Source organism: Tachyglossus aculeatus, chromosome 27 (genome assembly GCF_015852505.1).
Source record: "Tachyglossus aculeatus isolate mTacAcu1 chromosome 27, mTacAcu1.pri, whole genome shotgun sequence".
NCBI classification, from domain to species: Eukaryota; Metazoa; Chordata; class Mammalia; order Monotremata; family Tachyglossidae; genus Tachyglossus; species Tachyglossus aculeatus.
The window spans coordinates 6415066-6436694 of record NC_052092.1 but is presented as its reverse complement, the minus strand read 5'-3'; the positions used below and the strand labels follow the sequence as shown (position 1 = coordinate 6436694).

Here is a 21629-nt window from a genome sequence, read left to right as displayed (position 1 = left end):
GGAACGGAAGGCCGGGAGCGCCGAGCCAGGGAGCCGGCAGGCCGCTTCGGAAGACGCATCTGCTGCCCTCTGGTGCCCACTCGAGGGATTGCAGGTACCCCGTGCCCTCCGAGTCATTCATTCATTCAATCGTATTTATTGAGCGTTTACTGTGTGCAGAGCACTATACTAAACACTTGGGAAGTACAAGTCGGCAACATTAGATACGGTCCCTACCCAACAACGGGATCACAGTCTAGAAGGGGGAGACAGACCACAAAACAAAACATGCAGATAGGTGTCAAAGTCGTCAGAACAAATAGAATTAAATTTCACAAGAATTATTTATTCTGATGACTTGACACCTGTCCACATGTTTTGTTTTGTTGTCTGTCTCCCCCTTCTAGACTGTGAGCCCGTTGTTGGGTAGGGGCCGTCTCTATATAGGGACCTCTTCTCTAAGAGAAGCAGCGCTCGGGCTTTGGAGTCAGAGGTCATGGGTTCAAATCGCGGCTCCACCAATTGTCAGCTGTGTGACTTTGGGCTAGTCACTTCACTTCTCTGGGCCTCAGTTACCTCATCGGTAAAATGGGGATTAAAACTGTGAGCCCCCCCATGGAACAACCTGATCACCTTGTAACCGCCCCAGCGCTTAGTACAGTGCTTTGCCCATAGTAAGTGCTTAATAAATGCCATGATTATTATTATTATTATATGTTGCCGACTTGAACTTCCCAAGCGTACAGAGTACAGTGCTCTGCACACAGTAAGCGCTAAATAAATACGATTGAATGAATGAATGAATTAAAGCTATATGCACAATCGTATTTATTGAGCGCTTGCTATGCACAGACCGCTGTACTAAGCACTTGTAGTCAGGTCGGCTGGGCAGGCTTCACTGGGCAGGTTTCTCTGGGCAGATTCTGGGAGGGAGTCAGGGTCGCTTGGTGCCAACAGGGAGACAGTCGCATGTGCTCAGCTCCAGAACCAGCCCCAAGTTCGAAGGGAGGAAGCCCACAGCACTTATGTCCATACTGTAATTTATTTATAGTCATGTCTCCCTCTCTAGATTGTATGCTCTTTGTGGGCAAGGAACGTGCCTGCCTTGTTATACTGTACTCTCCCAAGCGCTTAGTACGGTGCTCTGTACATACAGAGTGCTCAGTAAATTCGATTGATTGAAGCAAAACCAAATATCAGACATCCTTGGGCAGGGCCGGCAGAGGAGAGAAGTCATTCGCTCCCACCCCCTACCTCCAGGACTCCAGAGTCCCCAGAAATACGTTCTCCTCTGTTCTCGCCTTTTCTCAAACATTCCCAGATCCAAAGCCCCCTGGAGGCAAGATCTTCTCCAAAGGTCAAGGCCAAACTCTGGTCCCTTGGAACGACCACAGCAGACCAGACTGTGAACGCTCTCCATGGTTCCCTTCCCGATCCAAGGGACTGCACCTAGTGACTCCCTCCCCTTGTCTCTTCTCCTGGCCATTCCGTTGGTCCCCTTTCCAACTCACCCACCATGGACACCGTTCATCATCAATCTGGTCTGGAGTCTCTTCAGGGCTCACCACCGTCATCACCAACACAGTGAGTTGCTGGGCACCTTTTGAGGGTAGAGCTGTGTATTAGGAGCTCCGCTATAGGTAGAGGGCTCCTAATTGGACAACCTAATTGGGCAACCTACTATGTGCAGAACCCTGAACTAGGTGCCTACTGTGTTCTAAGTACTGCGCTGGGTGCCTCCTGCAGGCAAAGTGTTGCCTGCCTGCCTTCTGAGGACAAAGCACTGTGCTGGACATTTGGAAACAAAACAAAAGAGAGCCCTTCTGGAGCTCATGATCAAGACAGGAGGCAAGTAGGTTCAGTGTCTGGCACATAATAAGTGCTTAACAAATGTTATTTAAAAAAGTAGATTTCTAAATACCCAGTAGGTAAGGGAGTGTAGAGTCAATAATAAAAACAGAATGAATCAAACGGCTATGTAACGGATAACAAATAAACACATGAGTACTGAAGGTGGCTGGTTAGAGATGATGATCAAGGAAGTGTAAAGTGAATCAGGATGGGCCTCTTAGAGGAGGTGGAATTTAGGAGGTTTTGAAAGGGGGAGAGGTATAGTTTTGCAGAAGGTGGAGGGGTGGGCATCCCAGGCTAGGTTCTGGGTCAGGAGAGTTGAGAATAAGGCACAGTCAGGCAATGGGCTTGCGAGAAGCACAGAGTGTCAGCTGGGGAGTAGCAGAAGAAGGGACAATCTCGGTAAAGAGGAGAGAGCTCATGGCAACTGAAATCCAGTGGTCCAGGGAACTTTGTTTCATCCCGAAAGAAGTGGGCAATGGTTGAACTGTTTGAGGAGACAGGAAAGTACAGATTGCTAAATATACAGTAGGTAAAGGACTGTAGATTCAAATAATATAAGCAAAAGTAAGGAATCACAAGATAAAGCAGCAGGAAACAAATAGGTAACATGAATGCTAAAGGTGGCTGATGGGAGATCATGATCAGGGAAGTGGAAAGTGCATTGGGGAGGGCTGTGGGAACATGAAGCAGACATGGTGCAAGACTGGGGCAGAGGGTGGCAGCGGCAGGGCATGGGGGCAGAGGGCAAGGGGAGCAGTGGGGATGTTGGGGGGGCACTGTGCTAGAGTGTAGTGAGGCTGGAACGGGACACGGAGGGGAAGTTGGGAGGGGGTGCGGCAGGATGGTGTTGGCGGGAGGGGGGGAGTGAGGTGTCGGGGAAGGGCTTGCAGCAGGAAGCAATGGGATGAAGGGGAGAGGTGGGGAGGGCGTGCAGCGGGAGGCGTGGGGTGATGGGGGGAGTGGAGGAGGACGGTCTTGGCCATGGTTCCAAATTTAAAGCAGCTGACCGCTGAAAGCAACCCCTACGTTTTCAGGGACCGGGGCGGGAAACGCCAGGGCTTCCTCACATGAAGGTTGGGGGGGGCTCGGAGCAGGGGTTCCCCGGAAAAACGCCGGAGGCTCGCGGGGCTGGAACGGGCTTCCCGCTTCGTCAGCACGGCGGCGCCCGGGATCGGGGGAACGGGGGAGAGGCCTCGGAGCTGGCCAACGGGACTCCGCCGGCCCCATACAGACCACTCAGCGGGAGTTGCTTATAAGCTGCATCTGGGGCTCGTGGCATTTGGAAATTGGCTCTGTCCTCCCTCGTGAGGCTAGCATCACTTGTTGCCGGACAGAATGGTGGTAGTGATCGTCCGCCCACCTCCTCTTCCTGGATCTTGCCAGCTCAGCGCCTTCATTGCCCCGTCTGCAGTTCTTGTCCGCTCACCCGCACTTTGGCCTCACTCACACTTGCACACACACCACCTCCTGTCTTTCCTATCCCTTTAGACAACACGCCCCTGCCTCACAAGCCCGAAACCTTGGCATTAGCGAGTCCACGTCCTCCTCTGGCCTGGAGCTCCTTCTCCCTTTTGTACAGAATTAGGAGAAGCAGAGTGGTGTAAAGGAAAGAGCACAGACTTGGGAGTCAGAGGGGATCTGGGTTCAAATAGTCACAGCAGAGAAATGGCGGAGGCAGAACTAGAACCCAGGTCCTTTGACTCCGAGGTCCTTTCATTCCACTAAGCCACGATGCTTCTCACTTAAGTACATATCCATAATTTATTTTAATGTCTGTCTTCCCCTCCAGACTTTAAGCTCGTGGAGGGCAGGGAACATGTCTACCAATTCTGTTGAACTCTCCCAAGCACTTAGTTCAGTGCTCTGCATACAAGCGCTTAATCGGTTTATTGAAACACACACATTCAACACACACATGAACATTCACCTGGATGGCAGCAGGGTAACTGGATGGACAGTCTCCAACACCCAACCCAATTACAGTCTCCTCTTCAGAGCCAACATGGCCCCTATTATCAAGTCTCCTCTTTGTCATGGGCCACCATCCTCTTCCCCAGCTGATGATGATGAGGGTATTTGTTAACCATTTACTATATGTCAAACACCGTTCTAATTGCCGGGGTAGGTGCAGGCTACTCAGGTTGGACACAGTCCCTGTCCCACAAGGAGCTCAAACAATCTTAATTCCTATTTTACAGATGAGGTAACTGAACCATAGAGAAGTGAAGTGACTTGCCCGAGGTCACACAGCAGGCAAGTGGTGGAACCAGGATTAGAACCCAGGTTCTTCTGACTCCCACTCCCGTGCTCTCTCCACTAGGCCATTGCTGTTTCAGGTCTGATTCCTTCCTTCATTCATTCAGTTGTATTTGAGCACTTACTGTGTGGAAAGCATTCATTCATTCATTCAATCGTATTTATTGAGTGCTTACGGTGTGCATAGCTCCGTACTAAGCTCTTGGAAAGTACATTTTAGCAACAGACACATTCCCTGTCCACAACAACCTCGCAGTCTAGAGGTTGCCAAGTTAGCCCAGGCTAGTGGAACCTGCTTCTCCCAGCCCCGACCCTTCTAGACTGTGAGCCCACTGTTGGGTAGGGACCGTCTCTGTATGTTGCCAATTTGTACTTCCCAAGCTCTTAGTACAGTGCTCTGCACACAGTAAGCGCTCAATAAATACGAATGAATGAATAAATGAATGACTCCTTCCTCACTCCACGCTGGCCAGCTCCTCTGAACCGCGCTGGAAAGAACTTCCTGTGTCCCGGCCCCATTCCTATCCTTCCCTGGGGATTCTCCTCACAGATCTCTTGCAACCATCTCAGGCCATGGGTCTGGAGCTGCTGACCGTGGAGTGACCTTGGGGTACTGGCAGGAGATACAGAGGGGACAAGTGACCCAGGGGTAACCCAGTGGAGCCAGTGACCGGGGCGGGTGGGGGAAGAGGGATGACTCTGGGAGAGAGTGACCGGGGGTAACCCAAACGAGCTAGTGATCAGGGAGGTGACCCAGGGGGACAGTGACCAAGGGGGGTGATGAAGGGGTGACACAGTAAAGTCAGTGACCAGGGGGGTGACAGGAGACAGTGACAGGGGGTGACCCAGGGGACAGTGAAAAAAGAGTGACCCAGGGGCTGCTGTGCCCCCGGGGTCACCCTGCAGAGATAGTGACCAGGGGAGTGACCCGGGGGATAGTGACCAAGGGGTGACTCAGGGAATACTATTTCCTGGGGGTGATCCTTTCGAGACAATGACCAGAGAAGTGACCCAGAGAAGTGACCCAGAGAAGACATTAATCAGGATGGTCACTCGGCCATCTAGAGGGAGAAGCAGTGAGGCCCCCAACTCCCTCGGCCAAGTCCGAATTGAGGAAGGGTATTGGGGAGATGGGAGGTTCACCCCTTAACCTGGGATGCCCTTACATCGTGGGGATCAGCCTGGAAGTGGAGAATGGAGTTGGGATGCAAGCTGGAATTCGCCTGGAGTCTCCCTAGAGTTATAGCCGCTGCTCATTATGGGCAGGGAATGTATCTGCCAACTCTACTGTACTGTACCCGCCCAAGCGCTTGGTACAGTGCTCTGCACAGAGTAAGCCCTCGCTCAATATATACCATTGATGACGACGATGCTGATGATGTGGGGTCCAAGCCGCTTCTCCCCCGACCCGGCCGGAGCCTCGAGACTAGACGGACAGCAGGGTGGGGGTCCGGGGAGCAGACGGAGGGAAAGGGGCCGTGTTGGGGTAGGCGTTGTTGGCCTCCTGGTGAGTCACCCTCTCAGGGTGGGATGTTGTCCGGCCTCTGTCCAGGAGGCTGGGCTGACCTGGGGCAGAGGAGGGGGCGGGGGCGGCCGGGCTGGGAGCTCAGCGGCGGGGTTGGGGACTACGGGGCCGGAGGCCTGGATCCCCTGGGGGCCTGAATTTCGGGGGGCCGGGGTGTCGGGCCAGGAGCTGCGAGAGCGGCCGGATAGAGGGCTTCTGGCCGGCCCGCTCCCCCGTCGGAGGCCCCTCGGCGCCGCCTGGCCCGGGACCCGGTGTTCTGGCCGCCGCCAGGCCCGCCGCCTCCAGGCCGGGGAGCCCGGGGAGAAGCCCCTCCCTCCGCCGGGGGACGCCAGCGGCCCACGCCGTTGAGCTCATGGCGGCTCGTCGCTGCCAGCGCGGCCCGGGGCCAGTTTGCCTCGGCTCGGGCCCCTCGGAAACCTTCAGCGCTCCAGACCTAAGGCCGCCCGCCTGCGCCCGGCCCGGCCCGGCCCCTCCATACTGCCTTTGCTGCCCCCCACCCTCCCGCCCGCAGCCACCTCTGCCCCACCCGCCCCGTCGGGGTTCGAGAGGAATAATAATAATAATAATAATGGCATTTGTTAAGCGCTTACTATGTGCAGAGCACTGTTCTAAGCGCTGGGGGGATACATGGTGATCAGGTTGTCCCACGTGGGGCTCACAGTCTTAATCCCCATTTTACAGATGAGGTCACTGAGGCTCAGAGAAGTGAGGTGACTTGCCCAAGGTCACACAGCAGACATGTGGCAGAGTCGGGATTCGAACCCATGACCTCTGACTCCAAACCCCGTGCTCTTTCCACTGAGCCATGCTGCTTCTCTCGGAACCAACCCACACCCCTGATTCTCCCCTCTCCAGTGACCCAGCACGGGAGGTCCCATACCGCTGATACTTTCCTCTCCAGCGCTGACCATTCCACACCCCTGACTCTCCCCTCTCCATCCTTGACCCTCCCCACAATGACCCAACACAGACAATCCAACACCCTTGACGCTCCCCTCTCGGTCACCTCAGCGAGCCAGCAAGGACGGACTGTCTCTCACCCCTGGATCTGTGCAAATGCCTCTGGGATCTGGCTCCGCGGCACCTTAATAATACTAATAATAATAATAATAATAATAATAATGGCATTTATTAAGCTCTTACTATATGCAAAGCACTGTTCTAAGCGCTGGGGAGGTTACAAGGTGATCAGGTTGTCCCAAGGCGGGGCTTACAGTTTCAATCCCCATTTTTACAGATGAGGTAACTAAGGTACAGAGAAGTTAAGTGACTTGCCCAAAGTCACACAGCTTACAGTTGGCAGAGCGGGATTTGAACCCATGACCTCTGACTCCAAAGCCAAGGCTCTTTCCACTGAGCCATGCTGCTTCTCGACTTGCGGGAGAGGGTTCCCCGTGCTCACCTCATTCTAGGGGGAAAATCACTTAGACCTGATTCCTGCTATTTGCTCTCAACCTTAGAGAAGCAGCGTGGCCTAGTGGATAGAGCATGGGTCTGGGAGTCAGAAGGTCATGGGTTCTAATCCCACCTCTGCCATTTGTCTGCTGTGTGACTTTGGGCAAATCACTTCACTTCTCTGGGCCTCAGTTACCTCATTTGTAAAATGGGGATTGAGACTGGGAACCCCAAGTGGGATAGGGACTGTGTCCAACCCAATTTGCTTGTGTCCAACCCAGCACTTAGTACAGTGTTTGGCACATAGTAAGTGCTTAACAAATACCATAATAATAATAACTTGCCTCCCTCCGGATCCAGTGGGGCCCCTCACCCCGGAGGGATGGGATCCCACCTAGCAGCTGTCAGTCTTGGCTGGGTCATGAAGTGAACGTTCGGGGTGGGGGGGTGTCCTTGGAGGGAGGGGTGTGGGGGACAATGTGGGCAGAAGGAAAGGCAGGAAGCCCGGAGAGGCCCTGAGGGTGGGAAGGAGAGATGTAGCAGGGGAGAGAAAGGGAAGTGGTGACAGGAAGTGCTGGTCAGTAGAAACAGAAAGAAAAGCCGGAAAGATCGGAGAAAAACACAGATGAGAAGAGGAAAGGGGACTGAAAGAACCATGAGGGAATAGAGAGAAGGAGTCTCAGTTGGGTTCTCGGAGTGATACTTTGGAGGGAGAGGGAATAGCTTCAATGGGAAGAGGCAGGTGGCTGGAGTGGGGGTTGGAGACAGAGGGAGGCAGAGAGAGAAGAGTGGGGGTGGAGGGGACGAGAGGGGTCCAAAGGGTTGGAGTGGGGTGGAGGGAGAGAAGGAAGGAAGAAGGGGCTATTGGTGACAGGAGGGAAAGGGTCGGGGGAGCAGAGAGGCACAAGGCCAAGAGCAGGCGACGCACATGTGCTCGGGCGTGAGACCTGGCCGCAGGCCCACCCAGACGGCCTGGGAGTCCTCCAGACACGGGTGGTCAGTGCCAGGAATGAGGGTGGGAGCGGCTGCAGCCGCAGGCAACCCCGCCAGACGGCCGAGGCCCCTCATTCCAGTCCCGTTAGGACACTCCTCCTGGACCCCTCCCTCGCTCCTCTCCCTCCCTTGTTGTTGTGGCAACGGCAGAGCTGAGGAGGTCTTTTCTGGGGAGGGGCCGGACCTCCAGCTCCAGCCCGGGGGGAACAGAACGGCCGGCCGAGAGGGGAGAGGCGCGCCTGACAGCCGAACGAGACGGTGGGAGAGAGGGAAGGACGGAGAGAAGAAGGGAAGGAGGGAGAGAAGGAAGGAGGGTGAGAAGGAGGAAGGGAGGGATGCAGGGAGGGAGGGAAGGAGGGACAGAAGAAAGGAGGGTGAGAAGGAGGAAGGGAGGGATGCAGGGAGGGAGGGAAGGAGGGACAGAAGAAAGGAGGGAGGGAGGAAGGAAGGAAGAAGGGAGGGCAGGAAGGAGGGAAGGAGAGAGGGAGGAAAGGAAGAAAGGAGGGAAGGAAGGAGGGAAGGGGAGAGGAAGAACAGTGAGAGTCATCCTATGACCAGAGCCTGGTCTGGCCGGGAGGAATGACAGGATCCTGAGGTCAGGGAAGGCTTTTTAGGGGGGGAGGGTTGAAGGTAAACTTTCCTGTTACCTGCAGTCTGGGTGATGGGAGAGACTGAGGCAAGCAGGGGAGAGGAGCCTATCCAGGAATCTGGAGGGAGGCTGGTTGGAAGAGGGAGGCTGAAGGAAGGAGGGCGATGGGGAAGACTGGAAGGAGATCGTTAAACAGAAGAGATTGGTTGGAGGCGGGAGATTCGACAGAAGAAGCTGGATGGGGGAGGCTGGAGAGAAGAGGCTGTATGGAGGCAGGAGAAAGGACGAAGGAGGCTGGATGGAGGAGGCTGGGGGTCCGGTCTGTACTGACGACCAGCCTCCTGTCTGCCCTCCCCCAGAAATGCTGCCCAGCAGTCCCCATGCCTTGCTGTGCCTTGTGGCCCTTGCTACTCTATCCGGTGAGTCGGGGGACCACATGGGCAGGGCACCCAAGATACGGAGAAGCCATAAGATGTGGAACACAGGAGGATGGGTTGGGGAGGACATAGCATGGGGCAAAGGATTCAGGATATAGAACAAGGCATGGGGCTCTACATAGGACACAGGACATGGGACCCAGGGCTCAGGACACGGGAGAAGGTATGGGCATTGCAGAGGCATAGGACATGTGGCATGGGACACAGGCCAAGGGAATGGGAGCCGGGCAAGGGACACGGGACAAGACATGAGGCCCAGGACATGGGAAGATGACTGGGACCACCACAAGGGGCCAGGGATTTGGGACAAGACAGACTGAGCGGACACAGCCCCTGCCAAGGAGTCGGGGGAGGGGTAACAGGTGAAGTGTCTGAGGAGGAGGAAACCTGGGGGCAGTGTAGTGAGGCTGTGAACAGCAAAATCCACAGCTCAAAGCTGGTCGTGGGAAGGCGGGGTGAGGTCCATAGCAGACTTCAAGGTAAAGGGTGATTGAGGCCAGTGATGGCGGCGGTGGCAAGTTCAGTGAGGGGCCGAGGTCAGTGTAGGGGCGAGTCAGTGTATATTGGGGGGAAGAGGTCAATGGATCAGTTGTGTCAGGACCCAGCAGAGTATGGCTCAAGTCCAGCTGGCCGTGGGGTCCCCTTGGCAACACACTTCGCCTTAACAGGAAGAGTAGAGACCATGGGAGGGGCCGGACTCACGCATCCCTCCTCATTCCCTCATCCTCTGTCCTCTCTCTCCCTCCTTCCTCTGCAGCCTGGATACAGCCAGGGGCCAATGCCCAGCGAGGGGGTAAGTATCTCTTTGTGCCTGCGGGGCGGGAGGGGTGGAACAGGGACAGGGGACAGCAGAGAGAGAGAAGAGAGGGCAGGGAAAAAAAATACCCACCCAGAACAGACGCTACTTTTCTTGGAAATCCTGGAAGCCAGAGCGGGTGCTACCAGCTGCAAGAAGGATGGAGTTAGGAAGTGGAGCAAATTGCCCCAGTTAACGGGCCAATAGATCTGGTTTGCTAGATGCATGGGCCAACTTGTGTCGTTTTTCAGGGTTGGAGGGCTGCAGGGGAGAGGCGAGGTGGACAGACCTCGTCGCCCTCCTGCTACTGCTGCTACAGCCCCGTGAAGTCACGCAGGGCACATGGGGGCAGAACCCCAGCTAGCACCCCTGCCCCATGGGACACCGGGCACTGACGGCGGGGACCTCCTTCCCACAGGGTTTCTGAGGAGTGGAAAGATGTTTTCAGAAAGTTTTAGAAAAATGATCTAGGCTGTAGAGTGAAGTATGAACTGGAGAGGGGAGAGGCTGGAGGCAGGAAGATCTGCGAGGAGGCTAATGTTGAAATAAAGGTGGGATTTAATAAGTATTTGAATCAGCACAGTACAGTTTGAAGGGAGGTGAAGGTGTGGATTCTGGAGATGTTGTGAGGAAGTAACTGAGGGGCTCTGGTGTCTGACCAAATATGCTGATTGAAGGAGAGAGATGAATCAAGAATAATGCCAAGGTCGTCAACTTGTGAGACGGGAAAAATGATAGTATTGTCAACAGGATGGGAAAGTAAGGGGGAGGAGAGGATTTGGGAGGGAAGATGAGGAGTTCATTATTGGACCTGTTGATTTGAGGTTCTGTTGGGACATCATGTAGAGTTGTCCTGGGAGCAGAAGAAAATGTGAGATTGCAAAAAAAGAGAGAGGTTGGGGATGGAGAGGTTGTCTTGCCTCTCTCTTCTTCTCTTCCTCCTCCTCTTCTGTATCCTTCTCTTCCTCCTCCTTCAGTCCTCACCTCTTCTCCCCTCTGTCACCATCTTTCCCCTAGTTGGAGTCACTGTCCCAGGGTGGAGGGGCAGTGGAATTTATCAGTCGCTACATCCATCAGTTATATTTATTGAGGGGCTATAGTGGGCAGAGCACGAACCTAAACATTTGGGAGTAGTGAAAGGGATGTCCCCTGACCTCCAGGAGCTCACACTGTTAGGGAGTTCTCATGCTCCATTTCCCTAGTGACCTCAGTGAATGAGGTAGGGACTTGGCAGTGGGAACAGGGGCCATGAGAGACGGGGATGGGTGGGGCCCTCGCTGTGGAATGAGAGGGGCTGAAAATCTGCTTCTTCCAGATGACACAACTCCAGAGATGTTCACAGATGACCCTAGTAAGTGTTCCATTTATGGAGGAGGAGCTGGAGATCTGGAGTGTACATATGGTTGTACATATTTATTATGGTTGTACATATTTATTACTCTATTCATTTATTCATTTATTTTACTTGTACATATCTATCCTATTTATTTTATTTTGTTAGTATGTTTGGTTTTGTTCTCTGTCTCCCCCTTCTAGACTGTGAGCCCACTGTTGGGTAGGGACTGTCTCTATATGTTGCCAATTTGTACTTCCCAAGCGCTTAGTACAGTGCTCTGCACATAGTAAGCGCTCCATAAATACGATTGATGATGATGATGATGAGGGCTTGGGGACGAGGGTGTGATGATGAGGGGATCACAGAGGAGGGGCCGAGGAGCAGGAGCGGGAGTGGGGAACGGTCCGTTTCAGAGAAAGGCCATTTGTGGGCAGAGGGGAGGGAGCATGGCCACGGGGCCAACCCCCAAATCTGGTTTGCCCCATTTGGGGAAAGTGCCTTGCTTAACTTGCCTCTTCGTTGGCCGGGCTTCTCTCTGACTGCGATCGCCTCTCCCTGTTGCTGGCCCTTTTCCAGCTGCCCTGAGCTCTCCTCATCCCCTCGTCCCCGCCCCACCCGCACCCGCTCCCTTGGGATCCCCTGTAGGTCACGCCTTGTTTCCTGTCTTTCAGACCTAGCAGTGGATGACCCCCCGACGGATGACACAGGCGAGTTATATCAGACGCGGGTGATTGAGATGGGATAGGAGCCATTGGCTCTACTCTGGGGCCACTGCAGGGTCAGGGGACTGCCTAGGGTGGGACAGGAGCACCGCAGGGCCAGAGGGCTACCCAGAGGCACTCCAGAGCTTGACGTTGTTCAGGGAAGCGAGGTGGTCTGAGCGCTGCACCAGCTGCCCTCCTTCACGGCCTCCTCATCGGTCTCCCTCACGGCCTCTCCCGCCGTGCCCTGTGAGAGAGTTTACCAGCTGCCAATCGAGGAGCAACCCCGACTGCCCACTCCCCCCACCCCGCGCCCACACTTGAGGACCAGGGCTCCCCTTTCACTCTGTTTTGTACCTTGGCAGCCCTGGCCGATATCCAGCCTGTAACAGACGATTCAGGTGAGTTCGGTCTCAGGGCCCTCGCCCTCCTTCTCCCCGCACCGTCAATAAGTCCCCTAGTCTCAGACCTCTTGCAGGGCGCCTGCCATTCCAGTTCTGTCCACAAGGGGGTGCTCAGTTCAACTGGAATAATAATAATGATGGTATTTGTTAAGCACTTACTATGTGCAGAGCACTGTTCTAAGTGCTGGGGAGGTTACAAGGTGATCAGGTTGTCCCACGGGGGGCTCACAGAACTGAGGCCCAGAGAAGTTAAGTGACTTGCCCAAAGTCACACAGCTGACATTTGGCAGAGATGGGATTTGAACCCATGACCTCTGACTCCAAAGCCCGTGCTCTTTCCACTGACCCACACTGCTTCTCAACCCATCTGCGGCACCCCAACTTTCCACCCGACGGGCTCTCTCCCGGCCCCTGTTAGCCCCCAACCAGGCCCCCAGGGCCCTCCTGACGCCACTCCGGTGCCCACCTTCCCAGTTTTATCGGGCCTCCACGCCCACCAGCCACCGCCCCGCCCTGAGTTCCGCTCCCAGGCCCGCACAGACGAACCCCCGGGGCTTCTCGAGGCAGAGCCTTGAGCCCCGGACTCTCCGAAGCCCCGCAGAGACCCCAGCCCCGCCAAACCACCCCCGTATCTCCCGGACCTTCGGCTCTGCACAGTGCTGGCCGGATTCGGGGTCCGGGGCAGCACTCCGAGGGCCTTTGGGGGTTTGGGGGGAGGCAGCCTGTTGGGGGCGACGGGGCAGCCCTACCTGAACACACCTGATTCCAACCTCCTGTCCGAGTCGCCCCGGGGCCATGGAGGCGTCAGGCAGCAGGATTCGGAGAGGGGAGGGGAAGGGCCCTGCCTCCGCGGCACCCAAGTCCGTCTTCTATCTTTCAGCCGCCTCGGACAAGAACACCACTGCAGGTACGAGTGCCCCGCGTCCCCTGCTCCACACCCTCTCTCAGCTGCGGGGTTGGCCGAAGGATGGGTTAGACTCCCCCTGCCCCAGGGCCCAGCTCACGGGAAACCAGGGGGGACCAAAGCTGCTCCAGATTAATGATCCACCCAACCCTTGGGAGTAAGAGGTCATGGGTTCGAATCCCGACTCCGCCACTTAGCTGTGTGACGTTGGGCAAGCCACTTAACTTCTCTGTGCTTCAGTTACCTCATCTGTAAAATGGGGATTAAGACTGTGAGCCCCACGTGGGACAACCTGATCACCTCGCATCCCCCAGCGCTTAGAACAGTGCTTTGCACATAGTAATAATAATAATAATAATGGCATTTATTAAGCACTTACTATGTGCAAAGCACTGTTCTAAGCGCTAGGGAGGTTACAAGGTGATCAGGTTGTCCCACGGGGGGCAGTCTTAGTCCCCATTTTACAGATGAGATCACTGAGGCACAGAGAAGTCTAGTGACTTGCCCAAAGTCACACAGCTGACAATTGGCGGAGCCGGGGTTTGAACCCATGACCTTTGACTCCAAAGCCCGGGCTCTTTTCCACTGAGCCACGCTGCTTCTCAGTTCTGCTCACTTAAGTTAAGTAAGGGCTTAACAAATACCATAATTATTATTATTAACCCTGAGCTGCTGGGCCCGGGACCCTGGGGGTGTGGGGAGCCCCGGGGGCGCTGGAGGCCGCATCCCAGATCGGAGGCTATAGGTTTTGAGAGGTGCCGGCGAAGCCCGTCAACTGCTCGACCTGGCCTCCCGTGCTCAGAGAAGAGCTCCCGGTGAATCGGGGAGGTCTCCCGGGCACCGAGAGCTCCCCGGGCGGGGCGGTCTTCCGGGCACCGAGGGCTCCCCAGGCGGGGCGGTCACCGGGCACCGAGGGCTCCCCGGACGGGGCGGTCACCGGGCACCGAGGGCTCCCCGGACGGGGCGGTCACCGGGCACCGAGGGCTCCCCGGACGGGGCGGTCACCGGGCACCGAGGGCTCCCCGGGCAGGGCGGTCACCGGGCACCGAGGGCTCCCCGGGCTGGGCGGAGCGCTCCCTCTCAGCAGGCCGCCAGGGGGCGCAGCGAGGCCGAGCGAGTTAAGCGGCCCCCTTGTGGCCACGGGCTGCTTGTCCACCGATCTGTGGCTCCCCCATCCATCCATCCCTCCATCCATCCATCCCTCCATCCATCCATCCCTCCATCCCTCCATCCATCCATCCCTCCATCCATCCCCTCCGGCTCCGCCTCGGGCCCCGTTCCAGAATGTCGGGAGGAGCAGTTCCCCTGCACCCGCCTCTACTCGGTCCACCGGCCGGTCAAACAGTGCATCCAGCAGCTCTGCATCACCAGGTAGACCTCTTCGGGCGGGAGCCGCCCAGCCGGGCAGCCGGCGCCCCGGGGGGGAGCCCTGAGGGAGGAGGGCACTTTTGGGTAGGGACTGTCTCTATATGTTGCCAACTTGTACTTCCCAAGCGCTTAGTACAGCGCTCTGCACACAGTAAGCGCTCAATAAATACGATTGATGATGATGATGATGAGGGCTCCCTCAGACTGTGAGCCCACTGTTGGGTAGGGACTGTCTCCATATGTTGCCAACTTGTACTTCCCAAGCGCTTAGTACAGTGCTCTGCACACAGTAAGCGCTCAATAAATACGATTGATTGATTGAGGAATGGGAGAGCGGTCGGCAGGTTTGAACTACAGCTAGGAGCCAGGGGCCTGCTTCATTTTGGGCCCCGGAGACAGCTCCCGGGAAAGGACGGTTGTGCCAAGAGAGCGAGGGGGCTAGAGAAGCAGCATGGCGTAGTGAATAGAAGATGGGCCTGGGAGTCAGAAGGTCATAATCCCAGCTCTGCCACTTGTCTGCTGTGTGACCTTGGGCAAGTCACTTCACTTCTCTGGGCCTCAGTTCCCTCATTCGTAAAATGGGGATTGAGACTGTGAGCTCCACGTAGGACAGGGACCGTGTCCAACCCAATTTGCTTGTATCCACCCCAGTGCCTAGTATAGCGCCTGGCATATAGTAAGCACTTAAGAAATACCATATTATCATTGTTATTATTAGAGAGGAAGGAGCGTCATAAATTCATTCATTCATTCACTCATATTTACTGAATGCTTACTGTGTGCAGAGCGCTTGGGAGGTACAAGTTGGCAACATATAGAGACGGTCCCTACCCAACAGCGGGCTCAGAGTCTAGAAATTCTATTGATATATTGGAGGCATATGGACAACTGAGTCCTGGGGGTGGGGCAGAACCAAGGGCACACTGGGCTGAGGGTGAGGCTGGAAATGGGGATCAGGAAACACACTGGGGGAAAAAAGGGCAAGGCTGATAGCAAGGTGGGGAGCTGTGGACAAGGGAAGTCCCGTTAGGAGAGGGCTGGTGAGGGCTGGGGTTGGGGAGTGGATTCACCCCAGGACGCAGGTGAGGGGTCAGGGTTCACCTTGGGGACTGACCAGAGGGGGAGGTAGGGTGGGGCTCACCCTAGAGGACTTGGGGCGAGGCAGGGCAGGGTGGGCAGAGCAGGGTTGACCCCAGGGGACTGGAGCTAGGGCAGGGCAGCCTTGGAGACTGAGGTTGAGGGCGGGGAAGGGTTGAACCTAGGAGCAGGGCCAGGGGCAGGGAAGGGTTGATCTCAGGGGCTGCAGAAGAGTAGAGTGGGCCCAGGGGGCAGTGGCTGGAATCAGGAGCTGTACCCCTCGGCTGGCTCAGTCTCTGTCCTCACGCGGTGACTCTGCATCTTGCAGCCTGCGCCGCATGTATATCATCAACAACGAGGTTTGTTCCCGCGTCGTCTGCAAGGAGGATGAGGTCATGAAAGGTGAGAGGGCAGCAGGCTTGAGTGGGTGGGCCAGGGAGCATTGGGGGGTTGGCTAGAGTGGGGAGAGGCTGCAAGATCAGGCAGGGAACAGCTTTCTACCCTGCCCGACCCCTTCTATCTGAGAGCCAGCTGAGACCAGAGCCCAGGCCTGCACCCGCCCCGGTGGGCCAGCGGGCTTTCCCTGGGCAGGAGCAGTCAGTGGGTCTGGAGTCAGGCCCTGGGGCGTGAGCTGCCTGTTCTCTGGCAACTCTCTAAGCCCCATTCAGCCCTCCTCAGGCCCCCAGCTAGACAGAAGAATCACAAACTCCAGCTCCAGCCCTACAAAGGGAAAATCCCCTTTTACAGAGATGAAAACAGGCCAGAAAGGCTGCCCAGCAGACCAATGGTTGGGCTGAGAAGACCCTAGCCCCAGCCCCTGACCCTGTGGATTTTTGTGGGAGGCTGAGATCCCGCTGGGCAGAGTAATGGGCTGGGACCGGGCCAGGGTCCAGGCCGGGGGCCCATGGGTACTGTTCGCTGTGTACCTCAGGGACCCTGAAGCCCTCCTCACCTTCTCCAGCAGCCAGCCCCTCAGGGAGAACGTGGTCAGAAAAGCCACCACAGTCATAGCTCCTTTTGACTCAGCCACCCACTCCCTCCTGGGTCCTCGAGTCAGAGCAAGACTGACTTCGCGGAAAGAAACTGTGTTCAGCCTGGAGTAGGCCCTGGGGGCTGGGGATGGGGGCAGGCCAGGCCCTGGGCCCAGGGGAGGGGGGCAAGTCAGGCTCCTGGGGACAGGACAGGCCCTGGGTGCTGGGGATGGGGGCGAGACAGGATCCAGGGTGCTGGCCAGGTCCTGTGGGCCGGGGGCAGGCCCAGTGTTGTTGGGGAGTCCATAGGTGGGCCCAGCAGGCCTCACTTTTTAATCTCTCTGAAATGGGTGGTCAATTTTCTAGGACCAAGGGGGTAAGGGAGAGAGCAAGGCAAGGATGGGCACTGAGCCCTCTGACTCTCTCTCACAAATCCCTCCCTCCCCTTCCCTGGGTCTCTGCCCCCGCCCCAACACTTCCAGATGAGCTTTGCCGCCATTTGGCTGGTCTGTCCCCACGCCGTCTTCGCCGTTCCAACTTCTTCCGCCGGCCCCACTGCCGGGACGAGAACCTCCAGGGACCTCGTGGCCTCTGAAGAGAAGGAGGAGAAGGAGGAGGAATAAGAAAAAGGGGAGGAGAAGGAAGGAAAACATCACCAACCTCTAAGAAACCCAATCTGCTCCACCCTTCCTTCTCCTGCCCTCTAACCTGCCCTGCCCTGCCCTCTCCTGCCCCTCCCCTCCAGCCCCCCAATCTGGTCCTAGCCCCTTTTGTCCCCCACAACCCTTTTCCATCCCCCTCCCCATCCCCCTTCCCTCCTGCCCTTTCCACGCTGCCCTCCACTGCTCCCCATGCCCAGCCCTGCCCTCCCATAGGGGTTTCTGCCATTGCCCTCAGCCTTCAACAGGTAATCTCCATTGGTCCCTCAGCTCCCCTAGACCCTCGCTTGGGAAGAAGTGAGAGTTTGGAATCTTAGTTTATAGATCGAAGTTTCCTTTCCATATCCTAATGCCCTCGTCCCTTTCCTTTGCCTCCTTCCATCCGTGCCCTTCTTGGGGCTCTTCCCACTTAGCCCTGGCAGCACTAGCCTCTGCTTGGTGGTCTCTTTCAGGGGGTAGGAGTGGATCTTGTGTCTTGTTACTGTTATTCTCCCCCAAATACTTTGTTCCTGGCCCACCACTCACTAGGAGCCCAATAAATTCCATTGACTGACTGACTGAATGAATGAATGAATGAATGACTGGGACAAGGGGCAAGGGGAGGAACTACTCCTAAGAGTCCAGTCTTCACTGTGGGGGCTAGTATCTCTCCCTGGGGTAGGGTTTCACTGGCCATATTTTGAGAAAGAGGCTTTCCTCCTCATTAACCTCTTCCCTGCCTGAGCAGGGGGCCTCTCAACTGGGTGGGGTTGTCTGCCCTATGCCAGACTCCCGCCCCCCCCCCCCCCCCCGCCCATGAGGGCCACAGATTTAGGAACCAGAGTTGGGTGCCCAGCCTTTCCCATGACATGACTCCAGGGAAACTCTGGCCAGATCCCGGAGTGTAGGAACCAATTCTGGAGACGGACCCCGGGATCTGGGCAGGGGACTGGGCTTCAGCGTCTGGGGGCCGGAATTCGGGGGCTGAGCTGGGGATGAATCCAAATGGCCCCACGACACAGGTGCAGCCACACAGTGTGACAGGGCCATGAGCCCATGCCTCCTCATCACCCAGTCCCAGCTTCTGGGAGGGGGCGGATTCGGGCTACCCTGCCTCTAATCGGTCAGGGATTCAGGCCACCCAGGATCTGCTTGGCCACGGGTGCGGGGCAGCCCTAGGACAAGAGGCCAATGGGACCAACAGGGAGAACAGGAGGGCAGGATCTCACCTGTCACGAGAAGGGAGCCTGGGAGCCTCGGAACGGCAGCCAGCGGCGGGAGGGTTGAGCAGGTGGTCTGCCCCAAGGCTTCCCTCGGCCAAGGCAGGTGCCCCGGCCAGCTGCCTCCCAGGCCGGGCACCAAGGGGGTCTGGGCCCTGTCCGCCGCTGGGCTGGGTGCAGGGGAGCCCTCCACGAGCCGATTTACCTGCCCGCTCACCCATCTTTTATCCTCTAACGGCCCAGGTTCAGGCCCGGGGAGATCGGGGGAGGCCAGGGTGGGTTGGCTGGGAGAAGGGCAGATTCCTGCGGCCCTGGGAGTGGGACGGAGTGGGGCAGAATCCTGCCGGGCCGGGGGCAGATCAGCTGGTGGGACACTGGAATGCAGCCGAGTCACTGGGTCGCCCCTGGCTCAGCCCGGGCTGAAGAGCCGAGCGAGGAGCCCACGGGGCAGCCAGAGCCCACGCGAGGAGCCCACAGGGCAGCCAGGGCCCTCCCAAGCCCCCCGAAGCCCAGGACGCCCCTCCTTCCCTCCCGCGGGGGCCGGTACGCTGGCATTGAGCTGGCAAAGCCCTGAGCCCTCCCCCCGACACTCTTCACGAGGGGGGGAAGGGGGGGGGAAGGAAGGAAGGTGGAGGCAGAGAGAGGGGGAGCTGGAGGTGGAGAAAGGTGGGGAGGTGGAAGTGGAGGGCGGGGGAGGTGAGGGGCGGGGAGAGAGGGAGGAGATACAGGGAGGGAGGGGGGAGACAAGGGGAGAGAGGAAGGTGGGGAGCAGCAGGTGGCCGCAGACCTTTCGCTTTTGGGCCCAAAGCAGCCAAGCAGGGCGAGCAGCCTCCGAGTCAGACTCCGACTTGCGAGCCGGCGGGTCGGAGAAAGCACGTGTTGTTTGTATAAATAGAGGCGCAGCGCCCGCGGCTTCCTGTTGACAAAGCCGCCGAGCCGGCCCGGTACCCCACTTCTTCACCCGCGTTTCCGGCGCTCGCCAGCTCCACTCATCCACCCGGAGCCCGTTCGCTGCCTCTCCATTCCCCCAGCGCCCCTGCCGCCGCCCACCCCTTCCCCTTCCCCCCCGCCCCACCGGCCAGCCGTCCGCCCCGGCCTTCCGTCCGCCTCGTCCACCGGCTCCCCCGTCCCGTCCACCCCCGTCGAGCCCTTTGGTGCCTGCCTGCCCCTGCCCCTGGCCCTGTCCACTCCATCCATCCCTCCGCCCGCCCTGTCCATCCCGTCCATCCGTCGGCCCACCCTGAACACCTCCATCCATCCCCCGCCGTCCATCCTCCCCCGCCTTCTGCTCTCACCTCCTCTGCCCACGTCCCCAGCTCCCTTCGCGTCCAGCAGGACCCCCGGCCTCGCCCCCTGCTCGCCTCCCCCTCCGCCCTGTGCAGCTGCGGCTCGCCGGCAACTCTCTTCACTTTCCCTAGCTCCTCGCTCTCGACTCCCCCATGTCTAGCCCCACGCTCACACCTCTCCCCAGGCCCCGATCTCCCACCTCAGAAACACCAGATCACAGCTCTCCCCCATCCGCACAGCACCTTGAGCTCCCTCTTCCTCCAGGAAGCCCTCCCAGATCAATTTCCTCTAGTCAGTCTCTACAGCCCAACACCCTCCCGTATCTCGTCTGCACATTAACCCCTATCCTCAGCAGTAAGGGGCTTCTGTATATATTGATTTATTTATATACTAAATGTATTAATCTGAGCAGTCAATGATTTGTTCAACTGTTTCTATGTTCATCCTTTCACTGACTGTACAATGCTTTTTTGCCTGACTCCCTCTTTAGAGTATAAGTTCCTAGAGGGCAGTGAACTGGCATCTTGCTTCGGCTGTTGCTTCTCAAGCACTTAATAAAGTGGTATTTAGAATTATAATTGTGGCATGGGTAAATGCTTCCTATGTGCCAAGCTCTCTACTAAGCACTGGGGGAGGTTCAACATAATAAAGCCACACGTGGTCCCTGTCCCACACAGGGCTCACAGTTTAAGGGGGAGGTAGAACAGGTATTTCATCCCCATTTTACAGGTAAAGAAACGGAGAAGTTAAGAGACTTGCCCAAAGTTACATAGCAGATAAGTGGCAGAGCCGGAATTAGAACCCAGGTCCTTTGACTGCCAGGCCCATGCTTTTTCCACTAGGCCACACTGCTTTTCAGAAGATGCCTGGTAGATGTTCAATAAAAACTATTTATTGGTCCCTTTTTTTTTTCTTCCCTGCTTTTCTGTCTCTGTCTCTCAGGATTCTCATCTCTCTCTCTCCATAGTGGTCTCTCACTTCATCATTCTCTTTCTCCATCTCTCCCTTTCTCCATCTTAATCTCTCTCTCTCTCTCCCTCTCTCTCTCTCTCTCTCTCTCTCTCTCTCTCTCTCTCTCTCTCTCTCTCTCTTCCCATCTCCCTCTCCACCTCTCCCTCTCTTTCCCTGGAGTCTCTGCCAAGGCAGATTGTCGGAAGGGACAGAGCACAGATGAGGCCCTTCTGCCTCCATAGTCTTTTGGATGAAGTCATTTGAGCAGTGCTTAGTGTGCACCCAGCAAAGATGCTGACCTCTAGAGAAGTGGGCGGGTGTGGGACATGTCAGTGGCTGTTTGGCTATACTGTTGATACCCTTTGCTTGTTGTACCAGGTGGGCATCTCCCCCACTGAACTGTGAACATCTTGAGGGCCGAGCCCAGAGCTCTGTTTACAGTAGATGCTCAGTACAGTGCTCTACGAATATTAGATGGCCAGCATAGCGCTCTGCACTCAGTAGGCATCCAGTTCAGCTCCCCAAGGGCGGTGCCCAGTATAGAGCTCAGCACACCATAGGTGCCCAGCAGAGTGCCCTGCACACAACAGACATCCAGGACAGTGTTCTGCACACAGTAGGTACCTGACACAACGTCTGCACACAGAGGGAGCTGAACACGTGGTCCCTCAAGTCTAGACTCTGAGCCCATTGCTGGATAGGGACCGTCTCTATATGTTGCCGATTTGTGCTTTCCAAGCGCTTAGTACAGTGCTCTGCACACAGTAAGAGCTCAATAAATACGATTGAATGAAAGAATGAATACTTCCTGTCCACAGGCTGGATTCCTCTCCCCCTCCTCCTGAAACCTTTTCAAATCTCACCAGCTGCTGATCAACAACCGTAAACAAGAAGTGAGGAAAGGTTCCTCACTGCCCCCAAGCCTCCCACCTCCTCCAGGAGCTAAAA

At 56.7% G+C, this 21629-nt stretch overlaps 1 protein-coding gene across 2 annotated transcripts; it reads left to right on the top strand.

Moving 5' to 3' along the window:
* The first annotated feature begins 8162 nt into the window (after window positions 1-8162).
* On the top strand, window positions 8163-17338 carry MFAP5 (microfibril associated protein 5). Of its 2 annotated transcripts, none has more exons than XM_038767902.1 (10): window positions 8163-8260; window positions 8951-9010; window positions 9786-9821; window positions 11140-11175; window positions 11832-11867; window positions 12227-12262; window positions 13146-13172; window positions 14453-14540; window positions 15943-16016; window positions 17068-17338. In XM_038767902.1, the coding sequence occupies exons 2-10, from the start codon at window positions 8953-8955 to the stop codon at window positions 17178-17180; spliced, it is 504 nt and encodes a 167-aa protein (XP_038623830.1). In that variant the 5' UTR covers window positions 8163-8260; window positions 8951-8952; the 3' UTR covers window positions 17181-17338. The 2 variants fall into 2 exon arrangements, with proteins under 2 accessions (XP_038623830.1, XP_038623829.1); XM_038767901.1 differs by having other exon boundaries at window positions 8174-8316.
* Window positions 17339-21629: the final 4291 nt, after the last annotated feature.

Coding starts and splice junctions, on each gene's coding strand:
- MFAP5 (XM_038767902.1), top strand. CDS start 8,953: ATGCTGCCCAGCAGTCCCCATGCCTTGCTGTGCCTTGTGGCCCTTGCT. Junction 12,263..13,145: donor GCCTGTAACAGACGATTCAG/GTGAGTTCGGTC, acceptor TCTATCTTTCAG/CCGCCTCGGACAAGAACACC. Junction 14,541..15,942: donor CAGCAGCTCTGCATCACCAG/GTAGACCTCTTC, acceptor TGCATCTTGCAG/CCTGCGCCGCATGTATATCA.